At 29.3% G+C, this 21,894-nt stretch overlaps 2 protein-coding genes across 5 annotated transcripts in view; both read right to left on the bottom strand.

Moving 5' to 3' along the window:
• Positions 1–21,894, bottom strand: part of LOC127286166 (ATPase family AAA domain-containing protein 2-like) — a 57,755-nt gene that overhangs the window by 26,079 nt on the left and 9,782 nt on the right. Inside the window, exons 1-2 of one of the 4 annotated variants that reach the window (XM_051312512.1) lie at positions 1,097–1,525; positions 86–234 (exon numbers count right to left, since the gene is read on the bottom strand). The exons of 1 other annotated variant lie outside the window; for it this stretch is intronic. In XM_051312512.1, coding sequence (XP_051168469.1) covers positions 86–234; positions 1,097–1,253 — 306 coding nt within the window. In that variant the 5' untranslated portion in view covers positions 1,254–1,525. Of the gene's footprint in view, positions 1–85; positions 312–1,096; positions 1,526–21,894 lie in introns of those variants that run through there. 2 more of the 4 variants (XM_051312514.1, XM_051312513.1) reach the window with 2 other exon arrangements.
• Positions 4,738–6,164, bottom strand: LOC127286224 (piggyBac transposable element-derived protein 4-like). Its single transcript, XM_051312585.1, has 3 exons — positions 5,932–6,164; positions 5,094–5,730; positions 4,738–4,980 (listed from the first exon to the last, which is right to left on the bottom strand). Exons 1-3 carry the CDS (start codon positions 6,162–6,164, stop codon positions 4,738–4,740), a joined length of 1,113 nt encoding a protein of 370 aa, XP_051168542.1.

The following is a 21,894-nucleotide window of genomic DNA, read 5'->3' on the forward strand; positions in this document are numbered from 1 at the left end:
AATTAAAAGAAAAGTTTTTATTTTGTTTTTTAATAAATTTTATAACTTTTGGCATTTTTATATATTTTATTATTATATACTAAACCATTAGAAAAATTTTCTGTAATTTTTTTTCACTTTCGCCAACCCATTTACTGAGGCAATCAGAACCCTTTCTCGATATAAATGACACTTTTCTCTCTGAATTACTACATTCAACTGCCAATGCACCAGCAACCAATGTTTTTCCTGTTCCTACGTAACTATATATTCTTAAGACATTTTTCATCACATACAAAAATATACAGGGTTATTTTTATATTCCGGATCCCCTAAAAAATTTTTTTAATCTCATTTTTTTTTTTAAACAAAAAAAAAGTGGAATTAGAAAATAAATTTTAGGGGGTCCGGAACATAAAAATCACCCTGTACCTCTATATTTTTATTTAATTAAATTTAATTTAATGGCAATTATTTATTTATTAAATATAATTAAATAAAAAATATATAAATAATAATTAATACATAAAAATGTGTAATAAATTATTAATTTTTGTCTAGATACCCCAACTTGAAACTTGTGTAAAAAGGTTTCTATTTGACAAAAAACTTATTATATATATAGTGATTTTTATTGGTTTTTTAGTAAGGAAAACAATAGGTTTATTGATTTTTTGATAAAATAGAAATAAGTTGAACAAAACTTCCAAGAACGAAAACGAAAAATTTGTCGAAATTTGAATTTTGCTGGGGTATCTAGACACCCCAATTACTCCTTCTAGGGTTAAAAATATATGGAATTCAAATAAATTAATTAATTGTGGAAAATTATTAAATGACGGAAAGTTGTAAATAAATAAATAAAACAAAAATAACGAATTAATTAAGTCGTATTTTTATACTTTAATAAAAATAAAAATATTAAATAATAATATCAATTATATTTTTTTGTACAATTTTTTAAATACTTTTTTTTATTTTATGGTAAATGATTAAAATAAACAATGAAAATAAATTGATGAAAAAAATAATTAAATACATTTAATTAAAAATAATTTTATAATTCAAAATAATATTTAAATAAAAAGAAAAATTAAATACTCAATTTTTTACTAACCGGGTGGACCGTAGAACAATAAACCACGTGGAGGTCGAAGATTAAATTTAGCATAAACTTCACCGTACATTAATGGAAAAAGAACCATTTCTTTGACAATTCTAATATGTTTATCAAGTCCTCCAATACATGAGAAATCCTTATTGTTTCCAGACATTATATGTGTATGTGCCAAATAAAAAATTTATAAAATTTAAATTGATGAATATCAACAAATTTTGTAAAAATGTCAAAAATTCAAAATTTCAACGTTGTTGATAAAAAATCATTTCGTTTATTGCACTTGAATTTTTTTTCTTTGTCTATAAATCAAACTGAAATTTTCACTAGACGAAATAATTAAAAAAAAAAAACAAAAATAATGGAAATTAAAAGATATTTTACACAAAAAAATTTCCCCTTTCTGACATTTCTCCCAACTAAAAAACTTTGCCATAAACAAAAAAAAAAAGACGAGAATGAGAAAACAAATGAAAAGCGTATTTTTAAAAATTATTTTCTTTTTTCGTTTAATATTTTTGAATTTAAATTTTTAAAAAATTTCATTTCATTTCATTTAAATTAAATTAATATAATTACAAATAAATAAATTTTTAAACAAAATAAAATTATAAATAAAATTGATTTCATCAAACTGTGAAAGATTCAATATTGTATAATTTTTAAAGAAAAGAAAAATTAATTTAATCCGAAATTTATTGTTAAAATAATAAATAATAATTAATTTTTTATGTGTGTTTTTAAATAATAATAATAAATCATCATTTTGCTTCCTCGTGGAGGAAGCTTTGTAGTCCTTTCGTTTATAAAACTTTTCAAAGTGGCGGAAACAAATTTTTTTCTTTATAGAAACATGTTATATGAGATCCTGATCAATTGTCCGGATGTATGTATGTGTGTGTGTGGATCCCTTTTTTGTTTAGAAGATAACTTTAACAGGTTTTAATGGATTTAGATAAAATTTGGTAGGCTCATTTATCATATCAATATCTCAAATCTGACCAAAGGATTTTGAAAAATACCCAAAAAAAAAAAATTTTATCGTCTTTTTTCCAAAAATTTTTAAATAGAAAAATTTAAGGTTATATATAATAAAATCGTTTTCCTTACGTCAAGACGAATCGATCGATATATATAAAGTATACATTTAAGGTAAATTTAAAGAATTAATGAAAGTTAAAAAATCAAAAATTCACATTTTGGCTATAAAATTTTGCTTTCTCCAAGAGGAAGCAAATTTTTTTGCTGATCGTAAAGAGGAAGCAAAATTTTCATGTAATAAACATCTGAATTTACAACTTGTTTATCCAATTTCTATAAACAATGGCTCATTTTTCTTTTTGAAAGATTCTCTAAAATTCTGTTTATTAAATTTTCTTAACAATAATATTTTGATTTCAACAGTTATTAAGCAATATTTATAAAAATTTATTAACTATAACTGAAAAAAGCACCCTATGTTTATTGTATATTAAATAGTTTTATCACAAAAAATTAGAATTAATAACTAAAACGCTTTGAAATAAAATAAAAATTCACTTCACAGACAAATTTGACTTTTTGAGAATTATAACCACCGCAAGTCTAAAAAACTACCCCTATATTCGACCCCTTTTACAATAAAATATTTTCGGTTACTTTTGCGTTATGTCACTATATGGACATCTGAGAAAAAATTTTAAATCTTATTTCTTTTAGTTTATATGCATACTCTATAAGGTTTTTGGGATTGCTGAATCCGAATTTGATTTCAGATTTTCAAAATTCAAAATGGCGGATCCAATGTGGACACCCAAATTTTTAAAAATTGACCAGATTCGTTTGAAACTTGTTACTCGGGAGGTTTTTGAGGTCGTTGAATCGAAATTTGATTTCAGATTTTCAAAATTCAAAATGGCGGATCCAATATAGACACTAAAATTTTTAAAGATTGACCAGATTCGTTTGAAACTTATTACTCGGGGGGTTTTTGAATTCGTCTAATCCAAATTTAATGTCAGATTCGCAAAATATCGAAATGACGCCTCTAATATGGCGACACAATATGGCAAAAATTTGTATTTTTATACTGCAATTACACCTAGAGAAAAAATTTATTAGTTTTGAATAAAAACGTATATTTCAATCATTTTTATTTATTTCAAATAAATATTTTATTTAAATTAAATAAATAAATGTTTGTTTGAAATTGTCGAATATGTTTCTTACAAATAAACAATTTTATTAGTACTTTTTAAAAAGGTACATTTGTGTCAAATAAATAATATATTTAATTGAAATAAAAGTTTATTCGAGTTCAACGCAAGCATGCGCAGAATACTGTATATGATATAACTTTAAAGATGTCGGACGTAGTGAAAACGAGGTGACAGATTAACGCGACCAAGCAGTTGTTTGTACAAGGATTGATTATTATTTGATTAAAACAAATACTAATTTCAGGATAATTAAAGAAATCTTTTTATTCGCGAGTGTTTATTAATTAAATTACACTTTCCTTTTATTTTGAGTGCCTTTCTCCCTGTTGTGTCTCAAATGTGAAGCAGAATTCAAATCAACTTATCATTGACATAGAGAAATGGAAATTGTTATGTTTCAACAATATCCACGGAACATACAAAAAAATAATCACGAAATGTAAAAATTTAAGATTTTCAATTTGAATCATAAATTTTAATTATATCAATTCCAGAATATTTGGCTGAATACCAGGCAATTTTGCAATTAAATATATTACATTCAAAACTTTTTATTTATTTGTCCTAAATATAAAATATATTTGTAGCAAATAAAAATTTATTTGTCTCAAATTTAAATATAAAAATTTATTTGAGACAAAGAAAACTTTAGTAGACTCTGAGACAAATATTCATTTTTATTTAAGTCAAATATATTTTATTTAATTCAAATAAAACATTTCTCTGGGTGTAGCCTACAGGTTAGTAGTTCTCAGGGTCCACCGCGCGGAGGTTACAGTACATTTCCAGACCTCTTTTTTGATTTTTTTGTTTTTTTATTATTTTTTTTGTTTTTTTAGATTTAAAAAAAATTTTATAGTTTTTTTTTAGTTTTTATATTTTTTTAATTCGAAAATTTGTTTTAGACATCTCCTTTTGGAGTGAAGTTTTTAGCATGAATCATTTTTCACGTAAGGTTTAGAATTACCCAAAAAACAGATACTCACAAGAAAACAATCACAAAACATAGACAAACACAAATTCATAAATAAGGACGAAAATTTACAAAAAAAAACTTAAATTTACAAAGCCAACCTGGGTAACTCATTGGGAATGAAATTTCTGGAAACAAAGATCAATGCAAAGGGGAATTTTGCATGTTTTGCAAACTATCCTGGTTCTAGTTTCTTTATTATTTGCACTGCACAATTGGCATCGCATTCTGCTATTTTCTTTGACAGGCATGTGTTTGTTTTCTTGCGTCCGAATGTTTTTTGTAATTTTCATTACCTTCGCATCGTAATGAATCAGGCGACCTCTTTTTTCCCGTGAAGAAAAGGTGCCAATCAATTGTTTTGCCAAATTGATACGAAAGTCAAGTTGATGAAGCGATTTTTTTTCCTGGTGAATTTTAAAAATTATGAACGAATTTATAATTGCGAGATCAATCAGAAAATAAAGAACTCAATGCCACCATTTCTTTGATCGCCTGCCTATGCCATATCGTTCTTTGAAATGATCAAATCGATCTACAGCTGCCATAAATTTATTATAAGCAGAGATTGCTTCACGACAAGGAACAGAAATTTTTGTGCCATCTTTATTCTTCCTAGTGACGAAGGTGACAGTAGTAGGATTATGCACTGTTGTCAGTATTGTAACTGGCTTAGAATCCATCCATTTAATAGCGCCAACACAACCTTTTGTCTGGTAAACGTATAGTCACCTCTAATCATTTTCTGTCCTCTTTTCCCCTTATTTACATTACTCTGCTTCAATATGTCTGGTAGACCTACACTATTAGTTCTCACTGTACCTACCGCAAAAATTTGTTTGGCCTTCAACTCTTTCATGAGATTGACAGACGTGAAGAATTTATCAAAGGCTACCAAGATTCCAGTGTTTCGTAAATGATCAGTTAACTGAATAACAACCCGTTCACCTAACGTATACCCTGAAGAAACACTCGAATCGGACTTTCCGGTATAAACCTCAAAAGACAAGACATAACCTGTCTGGGAAGCTGCCAGGCACCAAACTTTGTACCCTCTTTTTATGGGCTTCATTGGATTGTACTGTTTTAAAGTTGAACGACCTTTAAATAAAATCATAGATTCATCAACTGCCACAGTCATCGAGTTACGATAATGCTTCTTTATATTTTTATTGAGAACTTCAATAAGAGGCCTAACTTTATAAAGCTTATCATAATTAATGTTTCCTCTAGGCAGCATAGTATCATTAGAGTTTAGATGAATTGATGCAGTTATCTGTTTGAAACGGTCACGCGTCATGACATTAGATATTGCCTCAACTCTTAAAACTGAATCTGAACTCCAATAATCTCGAAGTCTTGGAAGTTGATGAATTCCCATGAGAATATGCATACCAATCCAAGCCTGCAATTCCTTAGCACAAATATCTGTCCAGATCGTTTCTGTACCACTTGTGGATGTGCTAGCATTTGAACACGGAAGAGTCGAAAATTTTTTTTTGGCATATGAATTTGTCTCAGAGATAATGAAATCTAAAACTTCTTTAGTAAACAGGTGGGAAAAATAATCAATTTCTTCATGATTTCTATTAATTTTCAATTTTACTTCTGGATCACCATCGAAATTTATATTCAGTGCATTAAAATAACTTGTATCCTCTAACCAATTCTCATTTTGTTCTAAAGATTCATCGCAACTTTCGGGTTCAGAATGAGAATCTGAATCAGAATTTGAACCTGAGTCGATTTCGCCACAGGGTTCTGATTCATCGTCATTCTCATCTGACGAATCACTGTCCCCGTCAACGTCAGAATTTTCGGGATTGACAGGTAGAGCAAAGTTTTGTTCGTTACTTTTATTCGAACGAAGTGAATATGTTTGTTTTTTTCTATTCATAATGATGTACAGTTATTATGGATAAACTTTTTGAGCGCGCAGTATTCGTAAGCGTCTAGTGATGAAATGCTTTATTATGTTCCCATAATCTATAAGCTCATTCAAAAGCACAATGAAGTACGTTAGTCCTCAATCGAGCTGCAAGCTCTCACTAAAGAGCTGTAGGATTGGGAGTTAAGTAGTAGTGGAAAGATCAACATGCGCATGCGCCTCGTGCACGATGCGCCATATTAGATCCGCAGTTTTATATTTTTAAAAGCTGACACCAAATTCGTAAAAAGTGACGCTAAGACCCACACAGTAAAATTTTTAAGACCTTAGATCAGCATTTCTATTTTTTTGCCCGCCATATTAAATACGCCATTTTCAATTTTAGAAAACTAACATTGGATTCGTGATCAGCGAAAAAACCACGAGTAGTCACTTTCATGAGCATAGCTTAACTTTTTGAATTTTTGTCCGACATATTGGATCCACCATTTTGCTTTTTTTAAAACTAACACGGGATTTGTAATCAGCAACCCCAAAAGCCGCAAAGTGGACAGTTTCATGAGCATAGCTTAACTTTTTGAATTTAGGATCCGCCATTTTGAATTTTGAAAAACTGACACCGGATTAGTTATCAGCGACCCCAAAAACCCCCGAGTGACGAGTTTGAAGCGAATTCGATGAATTTTATAAATCGTCGTCCGCCATATTGGATCCGCCATTTTGAATTTTTTAAAACTGACACCGGATTCGTAATCAGCGACCCAAATGACCGTTGACTGCATAGGATGTTGAGTATTTCATTACTGTAAATAATTGAGGCCTTAAAGGGTATAGGTAATTAAAAATAGAAACTGAAATCCTAAAACACTTAGGTTCCATAATTTCATTTAAACGAGGTATTAAAAAAATTCGACTTCATCCCGTACATTTCTTATAGTTATGTTAGTATGTGCACTGATTCATCGCCATTTTGGATTTCTCCCCACCCAACTTAAACAATCTAATTGTCACATACGAGAAAAAGCGCTATAATTTAAAAAGGATAAGCTTTTTTTGAAAGATCTGTTTTCTACACCCAGAGAAAAAATTTATTAGTTTTGAATAAAAACGTATATTTAAATCATTTTTATTTATTTCAAATAAATATTTTATTTAAATTAAATAAATAAATGTTTGTTTGAAATTGTCGTATATGTTTCTTACAAATAAACAATTTTATTAGTACCTTTTAAAAAGGTACATTTGTGGTGTTTATTAATTAATTCACACTTTCCTTTTATTTTGAGTGCCTTTCTCCCTGTTGTGTCTCAAATGTGAAGCAGAATTCAAATCAACTTATCATTGACATGGAGAAATGGAAATTTTTATGTTTCAACAATATCCACGGAACATAAAAAAAAATAACCACGAAATGTAAGATTTTCAATTTGAATCATAAATTTTAATTATAACAATTCCAGAATATTTGGCTGAATACCAGGCAATTTTGCAATTAAATATATTACATTCAAAACTTTTTATTTATTTGATACACAGCCCCACAAAAAAAAGTGTCGTGCGCGGCAGACCAGACTAGTCATTTCCTATGTATTTTGACGCGCTGAACACGAATCCGAAGTCCGTTTTGCTCCATCACGTCAGGATTTTTTTCTAACCTCCAAAAACCTGTCGGATTTTGAGAGGTAGGCTATTTTTTTTTAAATTGATGGATTTACTTCAAACTTGGTATCTAGGGGTTTTTTGGGTCGCTGATGACGAATTTGAAGTTAGATTTTCAAAATTCAAAATGGCGGCTCCAATATGGCGGACGAATTTTGTAAAAATTGATGGATTTACTTCAAACTTTGTATCTAGGGGTTTTTTGGGTCGCTGATTACGAATCTAAAGTTAGATTTTCAAAATTTAAAATAGCAGCTCCAATATGGCGGACGATATCGACCCTTCAAAGGTGATAATTCCGCCCTTACACACGAAACTAGGAGCAATTAAACAGTTTGTCAAAGCCTTAGATAAAAAAGGAAACTGTTTCAAATACCTGGAACAAAAGTTTCCAGAAATCTCTGATGCGAAACTACAAGAAGGGGTTTTCGACGGACCACGTATTCGCAAATTGTTAAAAGATGAGCAGTTTATCACCAAGATGAATAAAAAGGAGAAAGCCGCATGGCTTAGTTTTAAAGCAGTTGTCGAAAATTTTCTGGGTAATCACAAGAGTGAAAATTGGGAGCAAATAGTCAGTGATATGATTAAAAACTTTAGTAAGTTAGGATGCTTAATGAGCATAAAGTTGCATTACTTAGACTCGCATCGGGATCAATTCCCTGAAAATTTGGGAGATTACAGTGAAGAACAAGGAGAACGATTCCATCAAGATCTGAAAGAAATTGAGCGTCGTTATCAAGGAAGATGGGATGTAAATATGATGGCCGACTACTGTTGGATGCTGAAAAGGGATATTGTACCTGGAGGCACCAATTTGAAAAGAAACCCATTACACAGATCCTTTGAGGACAAAAGAGTGCGCTACCATAATAAGACGTGAATACCTTACTTATGTATATAAGAATTTCCATTTCTAGTTTTGAAAATCTAACTTCAGATTCGTAATCAGCGACCCAAAAAACCCCTAGATACCAAGTTTGAAGTAAATCCATCAATTTTTACAAAATTCGTCCGCCATATTGGAGCTGCTATTTTAAATTTTGAAAATCTAACTTTAGATTCGTAATCAGCCCAGTCGAAAATCGTAAGTTTCCCTGAAGGGTTCACATGGCCTTCAGGTAACTGTTATGAAGGTTTCAAAAGCTTCATGGCAACTATTTATACATTAGACCTAAAATTCTGTGATATTTGCTTTCTGACTTCTTAACGGGAAGCTTTTTCTACAGCTTGTTGAATATCTGTGGACAGCTTCTAGCAAAAGGTCTACCAGTTTGCTTGGTGAATGCTTTCCTAATGCCTGGTTTAATGTGTAAGAAAGCAATTCTATTTGCTTTTCACAAGTTGCAAATTAATATGTAATTTAATTACCTTTTTTACTCTTCCTGAAAACTAGAATAATTTCATTAAATTAAACTAAATCGAAAAATCATAAAAATTCTATAGTAATTTGTAAATCCGTTTTATACAATTAATAATTATTCTTTATATATTATATAAAAATTATTTTTCAAAGAAAACGTTTATTTTTAAACACTTAAATTATATACGAAAAAAATTATATATAACTTGAGCAAAATTTGGGGTTAGGAATACGAACACGGTAAAAACCTTTTATATTGAATAATGAATACAATTTCTTAAAAAAAAGACAAAATATTTAATATTTAAAAAAAAAGATTATTATTTTTATACTTGATATTTATGAATATTTTTTATAAATAATATATTCTTTATTCTTTTAGAATTTCATAATTTATGAAAATGAATTTAACAGCGTATTTTTATTTACAAATTTTGGTTGACAACAATGTACTAAAAGTTAAAAATTTACAAAATATTTTAATTATTTATTAAAATATTTAAATATAATAATCTAATACATAATATTTTTACGAGATAAATAAAGATGGAAAGAAAGGTTAAATTTAATTTTTCATCATTGTCATTTTTCCGCTGTTTCCTGAAACATCCATGACGCTTCATTTAATTTTCGCCACCTGAACGCTTTCTTTTTATATATGCAAAATCCTGCAACTCTTTGATAACTCTCTCAAAGCTACTTGAATGCTTTGTTTAAAACGTACAAAATTTGTTATTTTCAAGCTTTCCGTGGAAGCGAAAAATCGGCCATAACAGGCTTCCTGAAAGTTTTCTATAGCTAGTTATCTACTGTCTCACAATTCTCTAATGGTTATTTCAATACTTCAAAACAACTTTTTGTTCAGCTTAACGTAGCGTAGGATTTTCGACTGGGAGCGACCCAAAAAACCCCTAGATACAAAGTTTGAAGTAAATCCATCAATTTTTACAAAATTCGTCCGCCATATTGGAGCCGCCATTTTGAATTTTGAAAATCTAACTTCAAATTCGTCATCAGCGACCCAAAAAACCCCTAGATACCAAGTTTGAAGTAAATCCATCAATTTTTAAAAAAAATAGCCTACCTCTCAAAATCCGACAGGTTTTTGGAGGTTAGAAAAAATCCTGACGTGATGGAGCAAAACGGACTTCGGATTCGTGTTCAGCGCGTCAAAATACATAGGAAATGACTAGTCTGGTCTGCCGCGCAAGACACTTTTTTTTGTGGGGCTGTGTTATAAAATATATTTGTATCAAATAAAAATTTATTTGTCTCAAATTTAAATATAAAAATTTATTTGAGACTATGAAAACTTTAGTAGGCTCTGAGACAAATATCCATTTTTATTTAAGTCAAATATATTTTATTTAATTCAAATAAAACATTTCTCTGGGTGTATAGTGTAAATTAAACACTACATGCCAGATAGCACCGAATTTTGCAGGAAGTTAACAGGAAGTTAACGACCATAAGTTCGGAAGTTAACACTGTTATCTTCCCAAAAGTTTTAAATGTCCTCAGAGTTTAAGTTTAACACTGTTAACTTGCTGGAATTTGTAAAGCTAAATTTGCAGAAAGTTTTTTTAGTAAGTTAGCATAAATTTTGCAAGAAGTTTTTTCTGATAAATTCAAAATTAATAAAAAATATTCTTTTTTCAAGATGTGTGTATTTTAGTACATCCATATAGCTTGTCTATGTAGGGAAATGTGATTAAAAAGTATTGCGCCGCCCTAGCTGTCATAGAAAACATCTGCGCATGAAAATAGATTTTTAAGTTTACCTTAAAAATTTTGTGTAAAATTACAAAGCAAAACTTTCAGCAAATTTACTTTTCTAACTTTCAACAAGTTAACAATGTTAACTTAAACTCTGAGGACATTTAAAACTTCTGGGAAGTTAACAACGATAACTTCCAAACTTATCGCCGTTAACTTCCTGTTAACTTTCTGTAAAGTCCGGTACTATCTGGGATTGTACAATTCTACAATAAAATAACAATATTAGTGAATTAATTATTTTATTTGAATTTTTTTCATCTTTAGTTCTCTCGCTATTCACCAGGGCGGCGTCTCCATCATTTTTCTTCGCTAATTATGTAGTAATCTAACCCTATTGGAAATCCCCACATGGGAAACCACATGGGATCCTATGTCAAAAACTATGTAAAACCCCCTTCTATATAGGAAACCATATGGTTTTCCATATAAATCCCCATGGGAAATTAAGATAGGATTTGGCATAGGAAAAAAACAAAACGAGGTTCCACATTTCCCATGTTAAATACTAAATGAAATCCTTTATCATTTTTTTGAAAAATTTTCCGATGTAAATTCCATGTCAATTCCCATATCATTCCCCATGTGAAATCCTTTATCATTTTTTAAAAAATTTTCCCATGTCAATCCCCATTTTATTCCCCATGTGAAATCCTTTATCATTAAAAAAAAAATTTCCTATGTTAATCCCCATTTCATTCCCCATGAAATCCTTTATCATTTTTTTGATTTCGGTAATAAGGGTACGGTCACACTATCTCATGCATGCAGAAACATTTGGCCGGTCACAGTTCAACGAAATCTAGTGAATGTTTAGTAACTTTCTAGTAATTTTCCAAAAAATTCGGTTGTAACTAGAAAGTACTAAACATTCACTAGATTTCGTTGAAGTGTGACCGGCCAAAAGTTTCTGCATGCATGGACAGTGCATTCATGAAATAGTGTGATCGAACCCTAAGATGGGGTTTGACATGGGGTTTGATAGGGGAAAATTTTTCAGAAAAATGATAATGATTTACATGGGGAATAACATGGGAATTGACATGTGAAAATTTTTCAAAAAAATGATAAAGGATTTCATATGGGGAATGACATGGGGTTTTACATGGAAGAATTAAAAAAAAATGATAAAGGATTTCACATGGAGAATGACATGGGGTTAGAGATGGTATTTGACATTAAAAAATTTTTGAAAAAAATGATAAAGGATTTCACATGGGGAATGACATGGGAATTGACATGACAATTGACATGATAAAATTTTTCATAAAAATGATAAGGGATGTCACATGGGGAATGACATGGGAAAATTTTTGAAAAAAATGATAAGGAATTCACATGGGGAATGACATGGAATTTTACATGGGAAAATTTTTGAAAAAATGATCAAGGATTTCATATGGGGAATGACATGGAATTTTGCATGGGAAATTTTTTGAAAAAAATGATAAGGGTTTCACATGGGGTTTGACATGTGAAATTTCAATATAGATGTAGATCATCTTTATAGTTCCACAGTTACTCCACCAGATGGTGAAAATATTTTCTCTCACAGTTGAGATCAGTCTGTAACACTATAAAAGCCGAGAGTCTAACTCAGAAGTAAAGCAAACTTTTTTTTATTTTCAGATGAGTTGCAGTAATATTATTTTATATTTAATCAAATAATTACAATTTTTTGTAAACTGCCGCCTGCATAAAGCAGCCAACTGAAAATTCTCGAATGAAATCCTATATCGTTTCCTATATGTAAATCCATGTGAAATTTTAGGTTAAAATTTCAGAATCTACATGAAATCTTATATGATTTCCTATGCTTAAATCCATTTGTTTTATCATGTGTAAGAATGCACATGAAATCGTGTTCCATTTCCATCGCTGATATTTTTTATTACAACGCATCAAAACAATTCAGTGAAAATTAATGAAAAAAATTATTACACCATTATTATGCACCATTAACGTCTCACCTATTGATAATTAATTAAAATTCCTTTTAATTAAATTGATTTAACTGGCATTTCATTGAAAAGGTATGTGTATTCTTTATTTTATTAAAATTATTGAATTTTTTTATCAGGCATTAAAATTAAATTGGGTAATACTCTACTTTTGATTCTAGTTTGGCCATTGTATATGGGCGATTCCACGTGAGATTTGCCTATGACCTTTTAAATTCGTCTAAATATTTTTTTTTCTTATTCTTTGTAGAAAAAAAAGGTTTACTTTTTTTTTATAAGTGCACAAATTTTCGAGTTATGAATTTTTTCAAATCTGATTTTTTCAAGTTTTTTTAAAATACACCTAATTTCAATGACATGTAACTCTAAAAATATTGAATTTAGGAATTATGACCAAGATACAAAAAAGTTTCAGTTTTTATCGTCTTTCAAAATATGTAAACGAAAAAAAATTTTTGAATTTGTTTATAAAAAACAGCGACTTTTTATAAACAAATTAAATTTTTTTAAATTTAGGCGCGATTTTTTTTATTTTTACACACATGAAAATAAGAAGAAAATTTTGCAATAAGTTTTGGAGTGGGCCTGATAATCCTTTTGTTTATATAATTTGTTTTAAAAAACATTTTTTCTTTTTTTTTCTTTTCAAAATAAAAAGTGTTTATGACACTAGGGGGCCATCCATAAATTACGTTGCACTATTTTTCACCATTTTCGACTCCCCCCCCCCTCCCCCATGTTGCACATTTTGCACACATTAGCGCCATTTTTTCTATTGAATGTTGCAAATTCTTGACCCCCCCTCACCCCTTCAAGCGCAACGTAATTTATGGATGGCCCCTAGGATCTACTAGTAAACTCATAAAAAAGCAAATTAAAATACATTTTATTTTGAAAAATAAAAAAAAGTAAAATTTTTTTTTCGTTAACATATATTTGGAAAGTCGATAAAAAACTGAAACTTTTTTGTATCTTGGTCATAATTCCTAAATTCAATACTTTTAGAGTTACATGTCATTGAAATTAGGTGTATTTCAAAAAAACTTGAAAAAATCAGATTTTTAAAAATTTATAACTCGAAAATTTGAGCACTTATAAAAAATAAAAAAATACGTAAACCTTTTTTTCTACAAAGAATAAGAAAAAAATATATTTAGACGAATTTAAAAGGTCATAGGTAAATCTGACGTGGAATCGCCCATATATAATATTATAGTTTTTATTGTAAAATTTAATTTTGAGATTTTTTAGACACAAAAATTTTGGTTAACTTTCCGAACATATTACGACTCGTTCAAGTGGATGAAAAATAAAGGAAAAGTTTGCACATAAAGAAAAAAAGATTTTTAACACGTTTGTGTTGTAGATTTTTTTTAATTTATTTAATTTTGACATTTAGGGTATTATATCTTTTTTTAAATGGCTTAGAATATAAAAAAGCCTGTGAGAAAAAAATCTCATGTAATATTCATTTGTTTTCTGTAATTCGTAACCTCGTCTTTTTTTAATCTCGAAAACAAGTAAATTTTCTCATATATTTTATATTATTGTTGCATTCAATTTAATATTACTATTATTTACAATTTATTATGTTACATTCTCTCGTTTGGAGTTTGAGATGTTTATGGTTGTGTATATTGCCTGAAAATGTAAGAAAGCAAACAAGCACAAACATCATAAACCCGAACAATAACATTTAAAAGGGCGCTGATGCCCATTGTTACGGAAGGCGCTGCGCCGACGACTGTAAGGGAAAACCCAAAACAGTCTGGCGCGGGAGTATAGGGAAAACCCAAGTACTAGTATTTCATTTAAATATACACAGATATTTCTTTTCTATTTTTTAATGTAAATATTCAAGTATTACTTACAATAATTTTAATTTTGCTTTCCTGTTATGAAGTAATAATATATTATTGTATCTTTTTTCTACTTTTATTATAAAAATATCATTTTATCCCTTAGACTAAGTTGATTTATTTTAGTAATATTAAAGGAATTTAATATTAAAATAATATATATAGGGTCAGTTGGGGTAAATGGGGACAAAATCGCTATTTTTAACAAATTACGTAAGTTTCTTCTTTTGACCCCTTCGCTGTGAGGAGCAAAATCTTAAATGTGGGTGTAAATTGTTGTCTTCCTTTTGGAACCGATAACGAGACAAAGTACTTTCAGTAGTTTACACTCGTGCGATGCACTTTGAAATTTGGAAAATTCAAAATAGATAAGAATACAGCCATTAAATCTTTTAGAAACTCTAAAGTGCATCCTTCCAGCTGTTGACTGCTGGGGTCTTTTTCCTATCTTATCACTTTTCCACGAAAGTCCAAGAGTTTTTACTATCAAAAATTATATCTCTTAGTCATAAAACTATAAAAAAATATTAGGTTACAAAGTCTGTTTTCTTTCTATTTTTTTTAAATAGTATCTCTCACGTCGAATTAGTGAATCCTAAATAATTTTAAATAATTCTTTAAAATATTTCTTTAATTTTTAGTTAAGTTTTAATATTAATGTTTGGAATTTCAAATTAATTTATTATTTATAATTATATATTAAAATTCCTAAAAAAAATAAAATTAATTAAATCTTAAGTAACATTTTAGATTAATATTGAAATTTTAAAAATTATTATGAAAATAATTAATCATTTAGACTATAAGTAACAGAAATTTTATATGTAATAAAAAGTTTTTTAACTATTGTCATTTAATTATATATAATTAATTTTACTTAACTTTCTTTAATATGGGGGAAAATTCCTGAAGTGAACCGATATAAAAAAAAAGTTTTTGGATCAGGCTAAAATTTTTCCTAAATTTAGTACTATGGGTGAGTACTTCACCCACCAAATATTATTAAGTTTTATCAAAAACTGTATTTCAAAATCGGCATTTTTTTTTTAAATAAAGCTTAAAATATGTACTTTTAGTAAAAAAATTTTGGAAATGTCCTTTTTTTTGTTTTCCAGATATAAATAAATTTATTAACAAAAATTATTAAAAAATGAAATATTTCACAAAGGAATAAGTTTAAGGTAACTCTGAGATTAATATTTCAAAGCTTATGAAATTCCGCATCTAATGAGCTATGTGTGAAGTATTTTGAATTAACAGATTGTTAATAAATAATTATCAATGACTGCTAGTTAATTAATTAATTAATTAAAATCTATTAATCCAAAATGCTTCATATAGGGCTCATTGGATGCGGAATTTAACCATCTTTAAGCTGATAATTTCAAATTCACTCTAACTTTATTTGCTTTTGAAATATTTCACTTTTTATAAATTTTTATTAATTTATTTGTTTATATCTCCGAAACAAGAAACAAGGACATTTTCATAATACATTATTTTCTCAACTGTTCTCTATAATGCATTTTATTAACGAAAAATTGAAAAAACTTTTTTGACTGAATTTTATTGGTTTTAAAATATAACCCTTATTTACAGTAATTTGAATTTTGGCGCCTACCGTAAGTATAGTTCAAATACTTGACACAAGATGTCTTGGTTCTTCTTTTGGTAGCAGACATTCATGTTACAATTCATTATATGAGCTCAAGATCAATCTTTTTTTTAATTTTTAGAGAATGCACTAAGTTCAGGTTTGTACTTATTTTTTATCTTTTCTCGTTTCATATTTGCGTTAACAAGCACAATATTTAATTTTCTCAAAGTAATTTTTTTACGTTGAGTATAATTTAATTATATTGTTCGAAGGTTTGCGTTGAGTATAATTTTTTTATTTATTTCTTTTTCTTATACTTACTGTTTGCAGGCTGGTGTTCATTAAAATTTATTTCCCTTTGTTCCATTTTTTGTGCTTTACACCTTACATAAAGTGTAAATAGTTTTAAGATTTTTAACAGTGATTTAATTAGTTCTTAATTTTATATTGAAATCTTAATTGAACATGGCTTGTAGTACGCCATCCAAAATTTGGGGAAGCAGATGCATTAATCCCTTCAAGAAAAAAAACCACACAAACAAGGTATTACGTCCCATCTCTGAAAGTGCGCAACGTAAATTCTTTTTTCCACCTGGTTCAAAGATTTGCGTGAAATGCAATTTTGAGTTGCTAAAAAATATGAAAGTTTCAACTGAAACAACTGAAGAAACTTCAAGTATGAGCACTGCAGAAAATTTAAATGCAGTAGATGAGCCAGATCTTGAAGAACCTGATGAATTTATCGATGATATCAATCAGTTAAATGATCCGAACTTTGATTTTCCACTTGAAATGAGTATTCCTAAATGTGATGCTAATGATTACGATTTTCACAAGTCTTGCGTGGAAGTTTATGAACAAATAAAAGACAAATTTTGTAATTCTGATTCTATGGAAGAAAAATTTCAGCTTCTTACACTTTTACCAAAATCTTAGTCTCGTCCTAAAATAATGTCAGAATTTAATATTTCCGATAGACAAGCAAGAAAAGTGAAAAATGTAGTAGCTGAAAATGGTATTTTGTATTTGCCAAGAAAAAAAACAGGAAGAAAAATTTTGACCGAAACTGTAACTCTAGTTAAAGACTTTTACAATCGCGATGAGATTAGTCGCATGATGCCTAGAATAAAAGACTTTGTATCATTGAAAAATGTAGATGGAATTCGTGAACATGTACAAAAAAGGCTTTTATTGTGTAATCTAAACGAGTTACATGCACAATTTAAAACAGAAAACGATGTGCAAATAAGTTTATCAAAATTTTCTCAACTCAGGGCTGCTCATTGTGTGTTAGCTGGAAGTAGTGGCACACATACTGTATGTGTTTGTACGCAACATGAAAACTGCAAATTGATTTTGAATGAAATTAACATTGATCTCTTAAACAGAAATGTTAAGAAAAGAAAAAAAATGCGATCAACTTTAATTTTGTCGTCAGCCATTTTTAATTTTGAAAAACTAACATCAGATTCGAATTCAGCGGCCCCGAAAGACACCGAGTATAAGGTTTCAAGTGAATCCGATCAACTTTAATTTTGTCGTCCGCCTTTTGAATTTTTAAAATCTGACTTGATATTCGTAATCAGCGACCTCGAAAAAATTTGTTATAATTGTGTGATATATTAGTTTGATAAGATAATATATGCTGTCTGAGATTTAATGTAACAAAAGTATTCTTTAAAATAATTTACTTTTGAGCAGACATATTGGATTTTGGTTTTTGAATTTTCAAAACTTGACTTTAAATTCGGTGTGATGTAAATCTACTTGTTTTTTGTACCTTTTATCAATTTTTTTGTATGTACATCTATAGACGTACCTCACACTGAAAGCCCACTTTAGAATGTACGTCTATAAATGTAACTTCACATTCAAGGTGTTAAAAGGTAATATTTGCGGGATTATTTTTTTAAGTTGTTATTTGCATTCCCAGAATTAATTTTATGCAGCAAAAAAAATTTATATAAGCTTTAAACGCATGAAACTGACTGTCCCCATTTACCTCAAAATTTAGAAAATTTCATAAAATTTGGGGTAAATAGGGAAATCATAGTTTTTAAGAATGTTTTAAGAAAAAAGTTTCCTTAAGTATATTACTGTATTAAGGGATGAAAAAACTTGAAAAAAATTGTAGTAGACATATAATAGTTAAACCAATTGAAATTTTTGTATTTTTTTTTATTTTAGTATTTTGTCTCACATTTAAAAAAAACAGACTTAAAAATCATACCAAATTTTTTTCTTATTCCTTCTGACTGTCATAACAGAAATTCACTTGAATTTTTGTTAATTTGGTTAATAATGACAAGCTGTCCCCATTTACCCCAAAAATTTGAAAACTCAGGGTAAATGGGTACAGCTAGTCATTATCAACCAAATTGACAAAAGTTCAAGTGAAATTCTGTTGTAGGAGTCATAAGGAATAAGAAAAAAATTTGGTATGATTTTTAAGTCTGTTTTCTTTGAAATGCGAGACAAAATACTAAAGCAGTTTAACTTTGATTTTCAAGGTTTTATGCACTGAGTGATAACTTGAATTATCTTTCTGCCAATTGTCAAGATAAGAGCTCGGCAATACTTAAAACCTCTTGAAGGTGATCTGAGGTTAAAATATTGACGTTGAACTTCATTTAAAAACTCTAAATTAAGCTTTAATACCTCTAGTCCGCATTTATCCCAATTGACCCTATTATTATTGTTTGATGATTTAATCTTTATTGTAATTTTAATTTATTTATTATTATTATTATTATTTAATATGTATAACAAGATAATAAATTAACTTAAAACATTATTATTAATATTTGCCATATTAAAATATTATTATTATATTAATAGATTATTATTTTAATATTCATCAGTTTGTATTTATTAGAACCATTTTCATTGTATAAGAGACTGGTAAGGCATGGGCACTGTATAGGCGCACGTCTGCCTTTCATTCTTCCCCTGTCGCTGTGATGCGCGCGCCGCACAGAGAGGGGGAACAAAAACGCGCCGATTGGCCCAAACCTCAGTTGGAGGGGGAACCCGAATCTGCCGCTCGTCACGAGCGGCATAAATACTGTATCATTTTCTCACTACAGACAGATGACTTTAAACCGAGGAGCAGTAGACTTGTGAGAAGTTTTGGTGCTCCGCCAGCATCACCGTTCGTGTTTCTCCAGAATAAACAGAAGTCTAAGGAATTACTAACTTGAGTCGTCATTCACCTGGCTACCTTGCCTATATCCCCACCCGCCCTTTTCAGGGCGAAGCGGTGTACCTTTACCACAATTAAGTATTCCGCTCTTTTCAGAGTGACTCGAATGTTCTTTGCAAGAAGACTAGAATCAGGAGAGACAACTACGTTCAAAGCGTACAATGATGAAGAAACACAGGGTCGGATACACGGTAGGAGTAACATTAACTTGGGTTAGAGTGCGAAAAACGAATTTCGGTGTTCTGCGCATACTAACACATATGCAATGTAAATACGTTATGTGTAGCACGTGAAATCGTGATTCGTAGAATGTTTACAATATACCAATAATATACTTTGATGATTTTTAATTAATTTTTTCAAAGTATTATTAATGTAATTTAATATACATAGTGATAGTGATAATTAGTTGTGAAAAATGATGCGGAATTTGCTGTGTTGACAATTGTAAATCTTTTAAAGAAAACAGAAAATTGTAATTTTTATTTCCCCGAGATGAGGTTTGTTTGTAATTTTCATTAAAATAATTAGGATATATTTTAATTCTAGTGACAATTTTGTTATTCTTATATATTAAGGAAGGTGGAGGGTAAACATAACCTTAAAGGCACCGTCCTATGACAGCGTGAAACGCCGGCGTAAAAGCGGAAAGCATGAGAACAAAAGAGATAGTGAGATATCTTCATCTCTTTCGTTCTCATGCTTTCCGCTTTTACGCCGGCGTTTCACACTGTCATGGGACGGCGCCTTAAAAACCTGTCAAAACTAAAAAATTGTTTTTAACCCAAACAAAAATATAATAAACATTAATTTCAAACAATTTTAGAAGATCTAGATTTATTCCTTTCGAAAAAAATTAATTTTTTCTAAAATATTTTGTCAATAATTATGTTTTTAACATTCAGTTTTTTTTCTTTCAAATCAGACAAAAATTGCAATTTTTAACCAATTTTTATAAACAAAAGCTCATTTAACCAAGCTATTCGTTTCCTACGGAAGCTTCTATGCGCCACCTGGTATCACAAAGGAACAAGCTAGTACTCGAGTGATTTTCAGTCGGTTTTATAGCATTTTGAAACATAGGAATTCACCCAGTAACCCTATGTTTACTGTGTTACTGGGTTCTTGTGTTCCTATGTGCAATGCTATGAAAATACTGTTCTCTTCAGTCTCAGACATTAATTTAATTTTTCTTTTTGATAGTGAGTCCATCTAAAAAATAATAAATAACAAAAAATTGAAAAATCTGTTATATAATTTGCATCACATTTAACATAAAAAATCGGACAAGTGCGAGTTACACTCGCATTAAAACCGAGGGTTCCGTACCGTTAAACCTAAAATTTGAAGGGGTTAAAGTGTAAAGGCAATTTAAATTTTTAAATGAAAGTGTACATATAACATAACCTTAAAGTGAATGTTTTAAAAATAAATTAATATACCTTGAAATTAAATATATTTTTTAATGTAGTTTAACTTGTTCCTTTGTGATACCAGGTGGCGCATAGAAGCTTTCGTAGTTCCCTCCTCACTACTATAGTTCGCTCTCCTGGTTCTAGTCTTCTTGGTTCTTTGACAAATCTGCCAATATCAGGGCATTAACGTACGAAATACTTTGTTTGTGCCGACGTAACAGCGGGCTTGTTTGAGGATCGGGGAGAACGAACCCTGCTTTGGTTCTGCCCGACGTCACGGACCTGTTCTGGAGGTTCTACAATAGGTGCAAAAGCCAAGTACAAGTGCAAGTCCAAATGCAAATCCCATGAGTACAAGAGAGATAGATAGACTACATATCTTTTTCGCACTCATGAGATTAGCACTTGGCTTTTGCAGTAATATTATTTGATTTTTAATTAAATAATTTTTAATTTTTATAAACTGCCGTCTGCCAACTGAAAATTCCTATATGAAATCCTATATTGTTTCCTTTATATAATTCCATGTGAAATCTTAGATAGATATTTCAGAATCTACATGAAATCCTATATGATTTATTATGTTCAAATCAATCATATATATATGATCCCACGTGAGGATTTTTAATATGATTTCATGTCAGATTTTTTGTAATAATTTTTTATTCAAGAATTGAAAAAATATTTTATGTATGATTTGATATAGGAAAAATTCTGGTTAAGGATTGAGCATTGAATTTTGGTATGTTTTTTAATAAGGAAACACGAAGGAAATTGATATAAGAAATTGAAGGAAAAAATGTGACCAGGAAAAATTGTAGGATTTCACATAGAAATTTACATAATTTATTAACTAAGAATACGTTTATAAGAATTTACATCGAATCCCACTTCAAATCATGTCTCA

This window comes from Leptopilina boulardi, unplaced genomic scaffold, assembly GCF_019393585.1.
Source record: "Leptopilina boulardi isolate dan_hultmark-lab unplaced genomic scaffold, ZJU_Lbou_2.1 LbouV2_351, whole genome shotgun sequence".
In the NCBI taxonomy this organism is placed as follows: Eukaryota; Metazoa; Arthropoda; class Insecta; order Hymenoptera; family Figitidae; genus Leptopilina; species Leptopilina boulardi.